The sequence below is a fragment of the Chelmon rostratus genome, chromosome 1 (assembly GCF_017976325.1).
Source record: "Chelmon rostratus isolate fCheRos1 chromosome 1, fCheRos1.pri, whole genome shotgun sequence".
NCBI lineage: Eukaryota > Metazoa > Chordata > Actinopteri > Chaetodontiformes > Chaetodontidae > Chelmon > Chelmon rostratus.
In genome coordinates, this window is record NC_055658.1 from 29,441,090 (window position 1) to 29,460,256 (window position 19,167).

The following is a 19,167-nucleotide window of genomic DNA, read 5'->3' on the forward strand; positions in this document are numbered from 1 at the left end:
GAGTGAACAGGTGCATTGTTTAAAAAAAGATCTCACACATTCTTTCTGATCAAAGTTTGACACAGATTTACATGCACATATGAAGCTCTGTTTTCAAGCTTTTCTGCGTTGGCTGTAATAATATCAGCCAAAAGTCCAGGCTGAAGGTCCAGAGCTCAACTTGTGCATTTTTGAACTCCGGCTTTTGTATCGCGAGAGCAGGGGAAGAAAGGAAAAAACAGCTTTGGGGAAAGTTGAGCAGAGCAGGGATGAGGAAAGAGCCGCGCTGTGAGGGAGGGTGAGTGAGTTTTGCCATTCTCATCCTCTGGAATGCATCAGCTCCTCTAACTTATCTGTGCACAGTCAACACGCGACTGGATGCGCACGAGCACGCTGCGAAAGTTACGATGCGCATCTATTTATAGCAGCGCAGCGAAAAAAGCTTTGAGTGACTTTTTCTCCTTCTCCGCAGTTTGCTACCAAACGTTTATTCAGCATTACCTGCAAGGAAGAGTGAAGTGAACGTGAGTCCTCTGTCGGGTCTGAGGCGAATCTCCTGCTCGGGAGACAAGGTAAAGTAACGACTCACTCGTGCGCAATTTTGCGCATTTTCACACTGCGAGCTTCTGCGACTCTGAGCTGAATGATTTTCTAACTTAATCACAGTGGAAGTCAAATCACCAACAACTTCCCAGAGCGCTGCAGAGTTGTTTTTCCCTGCATCTCCTGCACTCTCCTCTGCGTCTTTTCCAAATGTTTCATTATTAATATTATTATTGTTATTATTGTTTTGTAGCTTTGACTCCAGACTGCAGAGGCCGACGGGGGCCGGGGAAATTAGTTCAGGACACTTTTATTTTAGCGAGCACTGGACTTGTACACTTGAGAGTGGATATGCCGGACAGTAAGTGTGGAGGACGGCTGCTGCAGTTGGCCGTGGCTCTGGTGGCCTTGCTGACGCTCTGCGCAGAGCTTGGACACTCTGCAGAGGTGGTGGAAACCGGGGACAGCGAGCTGATGACCAAGCCGACCGACTCCAGAGCCAGCAGGGCCAAGAGGAGGGGAGGCACGGACGTCCTCAGAGGGTAATGATAATCCTCATTAGTCCACAATCTTGGGAGTTTTTCCCTTACATCTCGTTGTGACTTTAAATGAGCATCTTTCTGTGTGTTTCATTTTTTGGCTCTGAGCAGGTGTTCCTCTCACGTGTATGTGTGTGTGTGTGTGTGTGTGTGTGTGTGTTTCTTTTTTAATAATCCAGAATGAGACCCATGAGTGACATTGTCTGTGTTGGGAAGTTTGGAGCAAAGTTTAGTAATTAAATACTGGCAAGAATATCACATTCCTGCTGACTGCAATAATAAATTACATCCAAACAAAGGAGGCCATTGGTCGTGTGTGGCTGTGGCAGAGAGAGAGAGAGAGAGAGAGAGAGAGAGGGAGGGAGAGAGAGAGAGCGAGAGAGAGAGACTGACTCTAACAGCATAATCCTCCTCTGGCCAAAAACACCACACCCCAGTTGTGGATAAATCACATCTGCAGCTGTACACAGTGGGTCACTGCTGGAGAGGTTGTGTGTGTGTGTGTGTGTGTGTGTGTGTGTGTGTGTGTGTGAATAAGAGAAAGAGGGGGGAGAGAGAGAGAAAGGAAAGACAGACATAGGGAAAGCAAGACAGACAAGAAAAGAAGTCTGTGTCCAGTGATGACAGCAAACAGCTGATGAAGGTCACACAGTAGACAGCTCAATGAGCACTCTCCACAGGCATTTTTATTTGACATGCTTTAAGTTAATTTGTCAGAACATCTGGGTTCAGAGGCAGGAAGGGCATACAGGCCGAATGTTTCAGAGAGGCTTCGTTATTCACATTATGGATCAGTTTAAAGTTACACTGCGCAGTACAGACACTGACCCCGGGGTCAATGCATGCCCAGTTGGTGACTACAGATTCACACACAGTATGTAGGCCTGTCCCAGACCTGCAGGTGGCAGGATCGCCCAGGCCTTCACTTCCATGTCAGATGAAATATTTTTCACAGGTGCATCAGATTTCTCAAAAACACCTCCTGCAGCATAATATTTTCCTCACCAGCAGCATTTTAGGCTGGGAAGTGCCAAATGCTGCATGCCGGGCCGCACCCGACAGCGGGGAGATCGCCGCAAGCAGCGTAGGTCATAGCCTAGTCCAGTGGTCCGAGACCCCACGGTGGGTGACGAGGTGACTTTAAGGGTTCACTGGATAGTTGCAGGGGTGAGAAACGGTAACCTGTAATATGTCTTTAATGTTTTGCTAGATAGTTTGACCAATTCAGGAGTAAAAAAAGAAGGGGAAATCACTCAGACACCCATGATGAGGGACCATAAGGTGGCTTTGCTTCACTCCTGCATAGTCAGTGCTAAATGTATATTATACTTCTTTTTCTTCTCTGAAATAGGATTTTTTGTGTTTGGGGAGGGTCTGTGTTGGAAAATGTTACTGGAATTTGTGATGACTGAATTTTGATCCCATTGCCCCGGCAACTGGGTCAGGTTGTAAATCTCCAACTCTGCTGAAGTGCCCTTGAACAATGTGCGGTTATCCCTGCTGTGGCTGATGAAGTGCTCTGCAGAGGAGGTCAAGAAATGGGAGATTTGTTCCTGAACTGCAAGGATCAGTAATCAATGCGCTTCCATCAGTAGCAATCGAGGCAGTAAGGAGAGAGTGTGTTGTGCGTAAAGCACTAAGATAAAGCTGTTATCCATCATGGTCTATAGAAATATAATGCACTTGACTTAAGAGGCATCTGCACTGTGTGACATAGATTATTGACCTTCTGATGCTGCGTCTTTCACAGACCAAATGTGTGTGGCTCAAGAAACAACGCCTACTGCTGCCCAGGCTGGAAGACTCTGACTGGAGGAAACCAGTGCATTGTTCGTGAGTATCACCTCCATTCTTACACTACTGCTGTACATTCAGGTCAGGCAGAGCTTTGAGCTCTTCATCACCATCACCAGCAGTACTTTGCAGAGTCCAGCACCCTGCTGTTTTTACTGGAGCCTTCCAGCCACAGAGTATTTTACACCACATGGGATGCGAAGTGAGTGCATGTTACTGTACATTACCTGAAATTTTATACTTTGTTGGAAAGAAATACAACAGGAATGTGACTCCTGCAAACCAGACTTAAAGGTTCATTCACCTGCAGCACATAAGAAACTAATTCACCCTTTTTCTTGAGCTGCGTCTAATTAATAGCAAGAATAAAATGCACTATTATTCTGAGTGTGGAACTTAATTTATTGTTCTTCAGCAAGTCTGTCATCTGAAATCTACATCAGCAAGGCGCTGTAGTTTTCAGGTAATGAATGAACGTTAATAATACTGACAGCCAACACTTTTTTGTTGCATTTAGATGATTTGGACTTTAACAGGTGAAAAAGTAAGACACAACACTTATGGTCCACTTTCTCAAAGCTACATCACAGTTTCAATAACTTGTAGTTTACTGTTATATCAATAACTCATATATGCAAGAAATAATTCAAACATTATCAAATGCAAATTGTTTTTTATTTATCCATTTTATTTTTTGTGCTGATGCACCTACCTTATTACCCTTATTACCCTATTCTTCATATTCAAATATTATGGTACTTGTCCATTTTCCTATTTTAATGGGACTCAATTATGAGACTTTACTCAGGCACAAACCAAACTATTGCCATTTAATTGGTATAAAACTGTTTCATTGCCTGAATAATTTTACATTAGCAATGGTTTAGTGTGGCTAATGGTGGTAACGAGCCGACAACATGACCTAGAACAGGTGGTCATTCATTTTGGTCAATTTACTTTGGTATTGTGGCAGTGGTTTCTTTTTCTGGTTTTCTTCCCTTTCTTTGCATTTCCTCACCCCCACCCCCCCGCCCCCATCTCTCACTCTCCCCCTCAGTAGACAGGAAGGTCTGAGGGGCTGTAGAGTTGTGTGATTGCAGTCTGGCTGGTCGGCTGGCCGGATGCCTGTCGCGGCTCTAATGACATTGTTTAGCAGTGGGGTTCAGGGAGTAGGGGTCAGTGGCTGGACTCTACCTGATGGGAGCTGGGGGCAGGGGACCATGCCAACAACAGTCTGTGGGAAAGAGAGCAACTGAGCGAAAACAGTCAGCGCCAACTGGAAACACACACTGGTGCACATTTATGGCACCGAAATTCAAAGAAGAAAATAGCTCGAAGCTGTTGCCAAGTGGGCTTCTATAACTTAACCATGATGAAAGTTAAAAGGACGATTTGGCCATATTTGGACTGTGGTCTGTTTGAGTTTTGAAATATTATAGATGAGAGTTCAGTATGAGGTTTAGATCATGGCCTACGTTGCACCAAATGAAATTCTAACCTGAAACTCAAAACCTGGAGCGGACTTGCTGACAAGAAATAGATACATAACAGGAGTTTTCTCTCACGCACTATCAAGACAAATCCCAGCGCCATAAAGTGAGCGCTGGAATATTATTTCATCGTGCACCTGACAGAGGACGTTTTTATGTTGTTTGACCGAGTGTCATGTTCCTCTTTGCAGCGATCTGCCGGAGTTCATGTGGAGATGGTTTCTGCTCCAGGCCCAACATGTGCACCTGCCCCAACGGCCAGATCGCTCCATCCTGCGGATCCAAATCAGGTTGTTGAACAGCACCTCCCCTTTCCCAAGGAGTGAACTCCTTTGAAGCTCACAATCATCAGCTTGAACGATTTTATTATGTAGCAAACATAGATATAGATGGTGGAGGGAGGCCAAGATATAAACATGTTAATGTTATGATTTATGCAAATAGGAGTTTATGTCGAAACTAAGTGTTTTTTGGATAGCGTGTCCTGGACCGCACCCCTGCCCTTGCATTTTTATTAAAGGAGCTGTAATCTCAAGAAAAACATTTCACCATGCCGTGACGACGACGACAAGCACTGACAGATGATAGATGACAGAAAGTATGCAGTCTTGTAATATATTTTCCTTTGTAGGATAAAAATTAAAGAGCTTGTAATTGGCTCAGATATTTTGAGTGCAGACCACGCTGTGCCATTTGCATCTTTTCCCCTAAGTTTTCTTCTCCTCGTCATGAGTAATGAGCACTAACTAGCATGGTACAAAAATATGAGATACTAAGCCAAAGAACCTCCTGAAAACATCCACTGAAACTGCCCCAAGCAATTGATACAGCATATGTATGTTGCAATCACATTCTTGCAAATAGCGGTCGATCTCGTGGGTTGTTGTTGTGTGTGTGTGTGAGAGTGTGTGTGTGTGTGTGTGTGTGTGTGTGTGAACTGGGTGTGTGTGTGCTTTGGAAGACGTCCACAATCAACATCTCTTCCATGTTGTTCTTCTTTTGCAGCTTACAGTGCTTCAACCCAATGCGCTCATCTGTTTGCGCACCATAAATTTCTAGGAAATTATATCTGAATATGACTTTCAAGAAACATGCTTCAGGGTGCATGAATGTTGTAAATCTAATCTGGAGTGTGTGTTTGTGTGCTCTGAATTTAACCCCAACCTGTATGTCTGTGCGCTGTTCTGCCCACAGTCCAGAACTGCAATATTCGGTGTATGAACGGGGGATCGTGTGCAGAGGACCACTGCCTGTGTCAGAAAGGCTACGTGGGAAACCACTGCGGTCAACGTAAGGATGGTCCTGAAAATACCATCGACAGATTTCAACATTATCCACATATTTTACTGTCATTTTAGATTTATTGAAGGCGAAGACATTCTATATAACCTCCATTTTTCCTGTAAAGCTTGCACACGTGCCAAATAGCAAATGTTCACATGCTACCATGCTAACCAAAGAGTTTGATCATGGCAGATATTAGACGTCAGCATGTTAACGTCATGATTGCGTGCACATTGCCCATGCTAGCGTTAGCATTTAGCTCAAAACCCTGCTGTGCACAAGTACAACCACACAGAGCTGTAAGCTCTAGGTCTTGCAGTTTTGCAAAACTCCCATGCTAGTCGAACTTATTTGCTTGAGAAAACAAAGGCGAACTGGAACTTTATTAATCAAACTCTTTTGAACATCCATCACAGTGATAGGCCAACTTCCTGATTCGTTTCCTGCCCCATCAGGCTTCTTTTTAGCGATGTCCCCGCGTTCCCACATCCCTGCAATCAATTTAGTGCCTGCAATGTTATCATAACCAATACAAACAATGGTTGAAACTACAAACACAAGACCCAGGTTGTATAAACCAGAGATATCCTTTGAATTGTTTGTAAGTCGCCGTAGTGTCCTCGCATAAGTGTTGTGTCACTGTTTGTTTTCCCTCTCTTTTATTCTCTAGCGGTTTGTGAAAATGGCTGTCTCAACGGAGGACGGTGTGTGGCTCCCAACAGATGTGTGTGCACCTACGGCTTCACCGGGGCTCAGTGCGAGAGAGGTAATGAGCGTCACACTGCGGTACCCGGCGTTCCTCTCACTCGTCTTACGCCACACGGTCTCTGTCACTACTCACTACCTCTGAAGTAGTTCTCAAAGCCACATGTGCTGCTTTTGTGAAAACGTGACTCGGCGCTGAATGGCGGTTGTTTTTTGTGACTGAGGACAGCTCCTGCCTCGTCATGCCAGTGGATTCAGGAATGTGGTTTGTTGTGGAACATTTGCATGTCAAGCCGGAGCTCAGAAATGACCGTTATTTTCCACATCTGTTCTCGAACGACGCTCTGGGGAATGTAATACATTCTAAATGTGCGCTGTTTGTTAACCGAAGACCTCCCAACCTCCTGTGGTTGCTCTCTGGCACATGTGGCTCCAAAATATACAAGCACATGCAAACCGAGGGTGGCCTGCGCTGTGTTTGTGAGGGAAACATGCACATATACAGGCGTGTGTGTATGTTTTGGGTATGTGCTGGAGGTCTGTGGCAGGGATGACCTGCAGAGGACAAAGTGGTGACCTTGTAAAGCTAATATTTGGATTGGGAGCAGAGCTCCTAATTAGTAATGTCCCCTTTTAACGAGGCCATGCTTCAGATGGCAGTCGGGTCTGGCTGTGGATTTGTCCTTTGGTTTACTTGTTTTCTTCAACCCTGCAGCTAATAAGGCACTATCTGGTAGCCTGGTGGGCTAGTGCCAGGCCTTATCTGCTGAAGCACACTTCTACATGTTGTAACTTTGGCTTCCGTCCTTTCCCGTGAAAACTCGGCCAATGTGTTTGCGAGACTGTTAAGGAATTCAAATTAAGCACACGGTGCCTTTCAAGAAGTTCATACTTTCCTGAGAACAGAAGGGATCCCAGAAACTCTGCTGTCCTGTGTAATGGTTCCTGATGAAGAGATGACGTAGGGGCAAAGAATTTCACCACATCTGGTTTTAAAACTTTGATTTGCCATGTAAGGTGACAAGCATGCTGCACCATGAACGTTTCTTGTCTGGTATAACGAAACACACTTTTTATTGTGTGTGTGTGTGTGTGCTTGTGTGTGTCCGGGAACAGCTACTTGGAGACCAACGTCCATCCTCAGTCATTCATCTTAACACAGCATATTGTGCTAAACTTGTGCCATTGTGAGTTCACTATTTCGTTGAAATCCAAGATTTAGATATGCCAACAACTGGTTTTTATTATATTTTCATAGTGCTGAATATACCATATGTAGCATCATACATGTAATGCGTAGTTGACTGACACAGAATCTGATCTGTTCTGATTATTGATTAGTCATTTATGTCAGTTATTGAGCAAAAGTGGCAAATATCCTCTGGTTCCAGCTTCTCCAACATGACGGTCTACTGTTCCTGCTGTTTTGTATCATTGTTAATTGATTGTCTTTGTGTTTTAGACTGTTTGTTGAACAAAACTTGAGATGGGTTTTTATTAATGATTTTGTCAGATTGGGTTGACTAAATATTACTTCAAGATCTTATTGACTTATTCACCAAAAGAGTTAAGAACAGATTGATCAATAATGAAAATAATAGTTTTTTGCAGCCCTGTCAAAGTATCAGTTGCTTGGCCCTTCGTGTTGCATTTGCTTAAACTAAGAGCGGTAGAGAAAGTAGGCCAATGGATACAGTGGCGTTTCGGGTTAAGTTACTTTCACTGGAATTTCCTTGGCTTGCATCCATCACCTCCCAAGGGAAAGCCATTGTGCTCTCGCGCAAACACAAGCACATGCGTGAAGTACATGAGTACACACAAACATGCACACATGCACAACACCACACTGTTTTTAAAGCAATTTACAGAACCGTTCCCCATTATGGGTTGATCTTATCACATTAGCGAGAACACAGGGTTTTCCACAAACATGTGATCTGACCAGAGGAGAAGTAGCTGTACTCAGGATGTGGAAAGAGCATGAACACATCACTACTACAGCGCTTTGTGACTTTGAGCTGTATGCTGCCAAAGTGACTGGTGATCTGCTGACCAGTGGTCCCACCACCAGGCACAGCTGACTGCAGGGAAAAATGCAGCCTGGTACGTCAACGTACTCTTTGTTGGTTACAAATGTGATTTAGGTTGGAATGTGGGATTGGTGAGATCCAGCCGCGCTGCAGCTGATCGCTCGCAGGGCTCTCTGCTCCTGCTGTAGAGTCATTTAGCTTCGGAGCAATAAAGTCGTGCTTTCGGCGTGACGCCATTGAGTTCACTTGGGATGGTGGTGAAAGGCTGGCCTGAGACGTGGCAACACGTGAGTTACACAGTCAATAAGTCAGCAGCCAGAGCACAACGGGGAAGTCGGTCAGTCAGCTGAGGGGCTCACTTGTCTCTTAATGCCTCACTGACTTTCCCCTATCAGGCTCTGTTCTAGCCCAGTGCAAACCTCAGTAGATAGATAATCAAGTGTGTGTGTGTGCTTGTGTATGTCTGAGTGCGTGCTCAACTTGTTAGTCCTGGGAGGATGGAGAAATTTGCTGACGGGCCAATAGGGAAGGCCCCACCCAGATATAAGACCCCGTAACACATACGTGGAAACACATGCACAAACAGATGCATGCGCGCAGCCTACACATATGTTAAGGCCCTGCAAGGATGCTGCGTGCACCATCTGCAAGGGGCAGATTGAGGAAGGGTGGATGTGGAAAAGGTGGACAGATTTTTGTGCGTACAAACATTTTGGAGTTAATCCAGGAAACTCTTTTGACCCACTTCCTGGCGGGCTTCCCTCCTGTTCACACCGAGGCTCGTTGTTGTGCATAAACTCGCAGGTCATTGAGGAAGCCGACATTTCTATTGTGTTCCAGAAGTAACTGCACTTCAGCGCAGACGTGAAATCGTTGGCTAATGAGGGTCAAAGCAAGTTATCCGCTCCCATATTAAGATGCATATTTTCTGAAGCAGCTACAATAATATGCTAGCGTGTTTCCAAAAGTAGAGCAGTAAAAGCAAAAACAAGAGCCACATTTTTTGTAAGTTTTGGTCTGTTTTGAGATCATCTCTGGCTAGACTGTGGATGAGGGGTTGGGACCTTGGCTGAGATCCTGTGTGTGTGTGTGTGTGTGTGTTTGAGTGTGTTTGTGTGTGAACACGTGCGATTGCTCCCAGATGTACAGGACATGGGTGGATCCCCCAGCTGTATACAGTTCACAGAGAGACAGTGAGATGACAGATGAAATGACACCACTTTCACCCTACAGCTGTCTGCCTCTCCCTGTTTACCTCAGCTGACTGTTTAAGTGCTACACTTGTATTTGCTTTATTCCACGCACAGATCTTTGCAAGCACTCTTCTACTCACAGCTGTAATAAGTAGGTATTGTGTCAGGTGGATTATGTGTAGCAGCCAACAGAAATAACTCACAAACCTTAACCTGATGAGAGGAGAAACTTGAGTTCTTTACACAGTCTGTATGGGCACCATGTAAAAATCTTTCCACAATCTTTCCACCTTCTTTTCCTATATACAGTGTATACCTTTGTTGTTGTAGTTATAGTGTAGGCTTTAAGTAGATACAGAAGACACCTGGCACCTGGCTGGGTTTGTTGCCTCAAAGCTGAACTTTGCTGAAAGCAGCGGTGGAAGAATTATTCTGATGCCTTACTTAATTAAAAGTGAAAATAAAACTACTTACTACTATGTATTTAAACATTTACTTTGCTTGAGTAAAAAAAACCTCAAGTACCATAAGGGAAGTGCTGATTCTTTCTAAATAAACTCTCATATCTGTTAAATATGAAGCTGGAGTCAGAGGATGTTTAACATTACTTAGTTTAGCATAGACACCAGAAACAACTTGCCTTTCTCTGACTGATGTTATGAAAATCCACCTCCCTGTGCCCTTAAAGTTCACTATAGCACGTTGTATTTTGTTTGTTTAATCTTTAGAAAGTGTAGAAACAACAGGTTTGGTTTTACAAGGTGTTATATGCTGGACTATTCAGGGCAGATTGACCTTCAGACAAAGGTAGGCTAGCTGTTTCCAGTCTTTATGCTACTCTGTGCTAACCTAACCAGCTCCTGGGGTAGCTTCATTTACTGGAGCCAGAAGATGTTAAACGTTAGTTTAACATTCGTAGAAAAACTGAAGTGTAAAAACAACAGGTTGTGGTTTTTACGGGGTGTTACACGTAGGACTATTTAAGACAGTCTGACCTTTAGACAGAGCTAGGCTAGCTGTTTCCAGTCATTATGCCACTCTATGCTAACCTAGCCAGCTCCTGGCGGTTGCTTCATTTACTGGAGCCAGAAGATGTTAAACGTTAGTTTAACATTCGTAGAAAAACTGAAGTGTAAAAACAACAGGTTGTGGTTTTTACGGGGTGTTACACGTAGGACTATTTAAGACAGTCTGACCTTTAGACAGAGCTAGGCTAGCTGTTTCCAGTCTTTATGCCACTCTATGCTAACCTAGCCAGCTCCTGGCGGTAGCTTCATTTACTGGAGCCAAAAGGTGTTAAACGTTAGTTTAGTTTAGCATCCGTAGAAAGACTGAAGTGTAAAAACAACAGGTTGCAGTTTCATGAGATGTTATATGTAGGACGATTTAGGACGGACTGACCTTTAGACAAAGCTAGGCTAACTGTTTCCAGTCTTTACGCTACTGTATGCTAACCTAGCCAGCTCCTGGAGGGTAGCTTCATTTACTGCACAGACATCAGAGTGGTATCAATCGTCTCATCTACTCTCAGTAAGAAGGAATATAAGCACATTTCCCAAACAATCCCATAAACTATTCCTTAAATGTTGTAGCTGAGTTTAGCATGTGTCTCGCATGCAACTTATTCTTCAAAGTCAGTAGTAACTGTCTGGTGACTCTCAAATTGTCTCAACTTACGGCCCACAGGCCACATCGGGTGCCAGGTGGCCCACTGACCATTTTCTAGCAGTGTAAATACACTGAGTCACACTGATTTTTTTTTTTTTTTTTTTGCTTGTTTATACCAGTTAGTCATGGCTGTGGAGGGGACAGATATTTTGTCTGATGGGATGAATTAGGCTGTTAGTAACAGAGAGAAGGTTGATCTTTGCGTGATGGCCTTACAGGCTAAACAAAGTGCAGTAAGATCAGATGATGAGCCGTGCAAGGGACAACGTTTAGCTGAAGAGCTAAGTTACCCAGAAATGAGGATAAATCTGACTCCATAAATGTGTATTTCACACCAAAAGAAATATGCTATTCCTTCTGTCCCTGGTAGGAACAGTTTATGTTTGTGTTTTATGAATCATTCCAACATTGAGTGATTGCATGATGGAAGAGTTTCAGGATATATTTCATATTGCATGCACTCTTTCAAATGTTACCAGAACATTTACAACTCAAATACAGATGCAGTTATTAAATGCAGGAAAATACAATTTATCAGTCATATAGGCCTAGTGTCAAACTTGTTAATTAAGTCAGTAAATTATGTCAGTTACTTTGTTGATTCATAACATTACTTATGTTTGTTTATTAACTTTAGTAACTCATTCATCAAAAGTGGCCCCTGGGCAAAGCAAGTTGATGTAGTGGATTAAGAAGCACACTATTTCCCTCTGAAATGTTGTCATGTGGAACTTGCTGAAAGGGAAATACTCAAGTACAAGTACCTGAAAACTGTACTTAAGTAAAGGTACTTAGTTCAACCCAGAGTTGAAGGAGGAGTAGACTGAGAATCAAAAGCATTCGGTCTCCAGTAGAGCCCGAGCAGGAGGGAGCGAGAAAGAGAGATGACCCAGTTCTGTTTCACACAGTGCTGGTGCCAGAGGCACAGAGACCGTGGAGGCTGTGGTGCACGTGACGGGTCTGGGCTGGGCCCCGGTCCACACGGGAAACGCACAATGTCTCGTTTGTTTTAAACGACTGCGCTGTTGGAACTGGTCTCCCTCTTTCCTCTCGCTGTCTGTTGTCTGCCGTGAAATGTGGAAATGATTTTTGCCGTTGGATCCTGGCCAGATTCTTTTGGGAGGGATGAGTTTTCTCCTCTCTCTTTCTCTCTGTCCCTATCTCAGTTCCACCATCTTCCAGTCCTTCACCTGATAAGATTCTGTGATTTTGTTGAATCTGTGGGGAGTTTGTAACTGAGGAGTGGTGTTTGGAGAGAGGATGAAATGAGGCGATGGATGCATGCAAGGAGTGGGATCAAGGGAATACGGTTTAAACCAGTTTGAAGGGGAGGAGAGATGAAGAATCTCGACAGAGGGACTTTCTTCACACTCTTGAGCTCATATTTATCATAAGCTATTTGATTTTAATTCTAGGTTGCTGTAGTTAGTGTGGAAATCACCTACTGTGTTCCATAGACACGCCCTGTCAGTCAGCCACTGCCGACCTTAGGGGTGGTGACCTATTCCCTAGATTGTTTATCACTAGAAAAATAATAAAAAGCAGCACGCTACACGTTAAATGTGCCATTTTGCCTTAAAAACACAGTACAGGTAGCTAAAGAACTGATGATCATATAATATATGCACCAGACTGATTTTTCATTGTCCGGGTGTCCTTGCTTATTCTAGCTTCCACAGCCGCCCACACAACTTTAAAAGGTTTTCCAGACTCCTTCTCTATCTCTGCTTTTCTCTAACACACACACACACACACACACATGTACAATGCACCTGAGAGCCAGACCGATTAAAATGCCAGGAACAGACAATGCATTCTTTATGGAGTGTGTTACTGTCCGCTCTGCAGCACTTTCATCACATATATTGTGAGTGAGTTGTAGATGTCATGCAACGTTTCTTTCAGTTTTAGTGTTTCTGTGTGTTCTGTCGGTTATTCACTCGCAGAATCAAGTCAGGTTTCAAGTCAGCATTTAGCTTTCGCTTTCTTTATCACAGTTTTGACTGAAATGTTTCACAAAGTGCTGTTTCACACTTTTTAAATCTAACATGCAACAACCAATGGACGTTTTTTCAATTCTCTCGGTCTGTTTACATGTTGGACTGGCTACCAAAGCAAGCTGTTTCGCATTGTGTTGTACAGACAAAGTGAAGTTTCCACAATCGTGAACTCTTGCTTTGCCTCTGCAGACTACCGCACTGGGCCGTGCTTTGCCTCGGTGAATAACCAGATGTGTCAAGGCCAGCTCACAGGCATTGTGTGCACAAAGACTTTGTGCTGCGCCACAGTGGGACGGGCGTGGGGTCACCCTTGTGAGATGTGCCCAGCCCAGCCTCACCCCTGCCGAAGAGGGTTCATACCAAACCACCGCACCGGGGCGTGCCAAGGTAAAGTCTGTTCCTCAGTGTCTCTGTTTCTGTTTTTGTCTCAGCTTTTTCTTTCTGTCACTCTCCATGCCCTTTCCTTCTTTGAGTAAAGTGCTGCTTCTGTCCTCTCTGCCCGTTTTAACTCCTTCTCCCTCCTTGTCTGCCTTCACCCCTCTCCCTCTGTCATCCCCTCATCTCTACCCATCATCCCCTCTCCAGGGGATTAGTTCTAATTGGGTTAAATTGGGGTGGGTGGCAGTGCCTCCCACATGTGTATGGAATGCCCGCAGACACCCGCTGTGGTGGGACTGTCAGAGTCAGTAACACGGGTCAGTGGCGGTGCCACGTGGGAGAGCTCATTTCTGGTAAGACGGCCCTCTGCCTGCCTGCTCCAGACCCAACAACATCAGAACCTCTGCAGGGGAGGCGGACCTGAGCCAGGACCCAGAGGAACATGGAGTACTCTGGGACTGCATCAGGTCACAGCCTCCTGGAGGTTTTCAGCCTGAGACCAACGTTTTAATCGTGTCAAATCCCTGAAATGAATTGAATTTAATCACCAATGTACCTCACAAAGTCACCGTTTTTATCTGTAACCTTCTCTTTTCAATGTAGACTTGTCCTCTCTGAATTTCCCTCCCTCTGTCTATCTCTTCCTTGGTCGACTTGGCTTCGATTTCTGTTCCTCCTGCAGGAGACATTCCTCTCTCCCTTTCTCTTTTCCCTTGTCACTCTGTTGATCGCAGGAAAAGTCAGAGCCAGACTGTAAAAACAGACTTCAATCCATGCAGATTCAGGCATGTGCAGATTTGTGTGTAAATGTTTGTCTGTGTGTGTGTGCGTGTGCACGCTGCCCTCTTTCCCCCATTTCTGTGTCATTTCTCTTGTTTTGTTCTTGAAGGAAATCCGTGTGTGTGCATTCATGTGTGTGTGTGTTAGGGTGTGTATTAATTGTACGCTGTGTATGTACAGATGTGGATGAGTGCCAGGCCATCCCTGGCATCTGTCAGGGAGGAAACTGTATCAACACAGTGGGATCCTTTGAATGTAAATGCCCCGCTGGGCACAAGTTCAACGAGGTCTCGCAGAAATGTGAAGGTAAGAATCAAGCTAGCAGCCATCATATTAAAACAGCGAAATGTCTGACGTTCAGTGTCAGCGTGAATGACAGAGTAGGCTAAAAAGATTATTTTCAAAGTTCCTAATTAACAATGTGAAAGTAGAGTTAACAGCCACATCCGTCTAGTTGTGGTTAGCTTCACCTCAGTCGCGGTATTCTGATTATTACTTTGTGAGGAAAGACCACACATAAGCCACTTCCCTTGAAATATGTTTAATTAAACCAAAGCAGCACTGCTTTTTCTCAGTAATCCCCTTTAACACTTAATTGTTGGCTTGAAAAAACTGCTGATTTCATTATTTTTTTCCCCCATCGCGTTAAAGTGTTACTACGTAATTTTTGAAAGAGGAAATTATATTTTTCCTCTTCCAAATGAAAAGCTAAATTCATGAGCAATAAAATGCACCGTAGCGTCATTCAGTCCAGTGAGGGGCTTTGCTGCTACGGCCTTACTCGGTCTGGTATGACCAGTCGCTCATGGTGGCTAATGTTAGCGAAACATTTTATGTAAGTATTCCTGTATAATGCATATCACTGAGTCATTTTGTTGACTTTCTTCACTTGTGATGCTATTACAAAAATTAAGCCCTTAGCTAAATGCTAACTAGTGGTTTAGCATCACTTATAGCAATTGTGGCTGCTGTTCAGCAAGAGTTAAATAGTCTCACTTTAAAGCAGCTTCTCAGCCAGATGAGTCAATGCACAGTATGAATGAAGAGACAGTCAGTGAAGACTATGTCCCCTTGTAGTATTGAAAAGACATTTTTTTTCAACTTCTAACTGGCTTAAAGAATTGTTAGATCACAGTCTTTTCTCTCTCGCAATATTTTTTCAACGTTTCTGGCTGAAAAATCTTAAATAAAATCTCTGCATCACTTCTGTTCTGCACAAATAAAGAGCTACAGTTAGCCTGTGAAGAATATTGGCTCATTAAGACATGAATGTGACAATTTCCAGACCAAATTTAACTCTGGTGAAACCGACTGAGCTGGGCTTTTGTGGCACTCCTTTGCAGAGTAAAATATGTGCTATTTTATGCCCAGAAATAATTGCCGGAAAACTTTTGGACTGTGTAAAAGGCGTTTTGAACGTGTCGAAGTTACAGTGTATTTCTTTGTGCATGATGATGTGCACTTGGTGGTTTACAGTGCTAACAGAAGAGCAGCTCTGGAGGCCCCTGGATTTAATATCCTTGGACAATGCCCTGTTTCCATTGTCATTGCCAACATGTGCTCGAGTCACTCTTGATCACATTTTAAGTTAGATTTCAGTTTAATCACTTTCATCGACAGTTATGATTATTATGCAGTTTTTAGCAACACAGAAGAAACAAACAGGAAGCAATCTAAAATGTTAATACTGGATAGTTTTTTTGAGATTTCCTCCTCTCCTCTCTTCTCTAGATCTGGACGAGTGTTCAAACATACCAGGTCTCTGTGGTGTCGGTGAATGCTCGAACACTGTTGGCAGCTACTTCTGCAAGTGTCCCCAGGGATATTACACCTCTGTGGACGGATCCAGGTGTATAGGTGAGTCCTCTGCCGTAATGGCTGTCACACCTCTCCAAAAAGACAATGAACTGCATTGCATTTGGACTGGTAGATTGTCACTAGGACAGATACAATATGAGACAAACCAGCTGAGCAAAAAAGGTGCCGCCTCATTCTCTTTTCCTTTTTCCACCCCATTTTGTTTCTTCTCCCTTTATGCCTGGCGCTGAGAGCAGAAAGAACTGAAATCTGTCCAATGTTCCAGCTGGTAGAATTTAGGTCAGTAGTCACTTGCTTGTTTCTAGTTCCACAACAATGAGCTATATTCTGAGGAAGGAAGGAAGGAATGAGAGAAGTGAAGTGAACTCCTCTTGTGCTCAGGTGACTTTGTTTCTTGACATCATGGCTGGAAGAAGTGAAGCGTGTGCATGTGTGGCATTGAACAGCCCACACAGCAGTGTGTCGATGTAAATTTTCTGTTGACCAAATACACGCACACACACGCACACCCCCACACACACACACACACACACACAAACACACACACACACACACATGCACACGCATACACAAAATCACCAGAAAAGCTTGTAAAGCTTGCAAGTTCAGCTCAGTTTGACCCAAAACAGACCAGGGAGGAATTTGGGTCAGAATAGTCCATTAGATGTACATGCACATATGCACACGTGCATGCATGCACACATGTATTCAAACACAAACATATGCAATCACACACTCACATTACCCCCCCAGGAGAGGATGTTTGTGAGGAAGGAATGTCTTTTGCTCCAGAAAACGATTGCGCCAAACATTTTAGTCAGTTTCCCATGCAACAGAACTCGAGTATTAACATTTACTCCGGCCCCTTAAGGGCTCGACTGTTTTTTCTCCGACCGACTCTACACTTGCCTGACATCTTGTTGAGTTTAACCAAGCAATCAATAGTGTAGCCTGTCAGTTTCTTCATGTGAATATGCTGGATGGACTGGGTGTGAAACAAGACATGATATATTTATGTTAATAGGGAACCTGAGAGTTGGTCATGCTGGTGCACAGTGCCAGAAACTGCAGGATGTAGGAAGGGTTCAAATAAATAGGAAGTGATGACTATTGGAAGTGGCTTCCATCATCCAAATGATGGAAAATCTGAAACAACGACAGCTAGTTTTTGATTGTACTCCTGCCAATTTGCTCAACATGCAGACAGCACATGCCATATTCCATACAGTACGGCTAGTTCAACAGACTTCATGCTGTGTTGTTTCCCACAGATGCTCGTGGTGGATACTGCTACGCTAGCCTGCTGAACGGGCGCTGTGCCAACCAAAACTCGCAGCTGTTAACCAAAATTCAGTGCTGCTGTGATAGTGGACGCTGCTGGTCTGATGGGTCCACTCCTGAAATGTGCCCCATTCGTGGAACAGGTGGGGCCGCTCCCCATCACATGGCTTTAAATTTCTTGTTTTCATCTGTGTGTCTCCGTGTCTCAGCGCAGAGTCAACCTCCTGTTGTTTTTCACATGTGCTCATTTTAGAAGAGTACCAGAAACTGTGCATCCAGTTACCTGATGGGAACGGTGGAGTGCTGGTACCTGGTCGTGTCCCAGGGACCCCTGACTTACCTGGCATTTATCCAGCTCCATATCCTGGTCAAACTCCAGGCCAAGTACCTGGACTGATTCCTGGTCAAATTCCCATTCATATTCCAGGCCAAATCCCAGGACCGGGTCAGGTTCCAGGCCCTATTCCAGGACCTGTCCCCGGACAAATTCCAGGACAACTACCTATGCAGCCTCCTCCGCCAGGTATGCTGTTGCTTTCTGCTTTATTCCAGGTTCACACTCATAAAATGAAAAATGTCTTCAGTGTTGACTTCAGCCTCAATAGCTTATAACTCACATTTTCTGCTCTGACTCAGTGGATGTGCAGTGCCCGACCTCCCACTGGTCTTGTGTTGCCGTTTAAAATCCCAGTTTTGAGCAATCACAACCCACACCCTCCAGCTAATGAACTACATGCTAATGATGGAAAACTCTGACTAAGGCTTGAATTGTGCACTGACGCAGGGCTGCCTTTTTAGTTTGGGTTTTGCTGTAAAGATATTCCAAATATATGTGCAGAAAATGTCCTATCTGGAAAAAAAACATTCCTGCATGTTTGCAGCCCAGATGATGTCAAGAGTTTAATTAGCCATGTGAAAAATCTTCCACAATAACATCCTCCGGAACTATTTTTCAAGGGAACTTGGCAGAGTTTAGGCATCTCTTAAGAAAATTCAAACAACTCAGAGCATTTTTTTCCTTAATGAATGATACTGCATCCTGTCAGACCTTATTACAGTGCAAATGTAGTGCATACACTGTCTGGCAATTCAAAACTGCATGCTTATAAAATGCCTTTTTTTTGAAGGCACTTGAGATGTCACATTTCCTTTACTACTTTGTTCGATCACACTGTTTGTAAACTTTCAATTGACCGAATACAAATTATGATGCCAAGAAACCAAAAACAGCAGCAACAACAATTGGATCCATGGATGATGCTATATGTTTGTGCAAATGTTTCTGTCAGGTCCCTTTGTTATCCAAACCCGGAATATCACCAACATGTGCCAGGCCTACCGCAACCTCTGCCTGAACGGCAGGTGTATCCCCATGCCGGTTATTGGATATCGCTGTGAGTGCAACATGGGCTTCAAGTTGGACGGAAGAGGAGAGTGCATCGGTAAGCGTCTGGTTTCTTAAGCACTAGGATGGAGGTACGTGAAGGTGAGGAAAGTTTGTGAGCTTTATGTTTGTTCTTCAGATGATGATGAATGTGAGAGAAACCCATGCGCGCATGGAGAATGTGTGAACACCCCAGGGTCGTACATCTGTCAGTGTCCCGCTGGATTCCAGACTACTGCCACCAGGACAGAATGCCGAGGTTGCGCATACACACGCACACATGTGTAAATGCCAATACGCA

At 44.1% G+C, this 19,167-nt stretch overlaps 1 protein-coding gene across 1 annotated transcript in view; it reads left to right on the forward strand.

Moving 5' to 3' along the window:
• Positions 1-253: 253 nt before the first annotated feature.
• The window catches only part of fbn1 (fibrillin 1), a 60,613-nt gene continuing 41,699 nt past the window's right edge, over positions 254-19,167 (forward strand). Inside the window, exons 1-14 of the mRNA XM_041943406.1 lie at positions 254-277; positions 452-551; positions 776-1,064; positions 2,812-2,894; positions 4,537-4,635; positions 5,540-5,635; positions 6,300-6,395; positions 13,415-13,612; positions 14,564-14,689; positions 16,115-16,240; positions 17,473-17,625; positions 17,736-18,005; positions 18,772-18,924; positions 19,006-19,125. Coding sequence (XP_041799340.1) covers positions 874-1,064; positions 2,812-2,894; positions 4,537-4,635; positions 5,540-5,635; positions 6,300-6,395; positions 13,415-13,612; positions 14,564-14,689; positions 16,115-16,240; positions 17,473-17,625; positions 17,736-18,005; positions 18,772-18,924; positions 19,006-19,125 — 1,711 coding nt within the window. The 5' untranslated portion in view covers positions 254-277; positions 452-551; positions 776-873. The remainder of the gene's footprint in view (positions 278-451; positions 552-775; positions 1,065-2,811; positions 2,895-4,536; positions 4,636-5,539; positions 5,636-6,299; positions 6,396-13,414; positions 13,613-14,563; positions 14,690-16,114; positions 16,241-17,472; positions 17,626-17,735; positions 18,006-18,771; positions 18,925-19,005; positions 19,126-19,167) is intronic.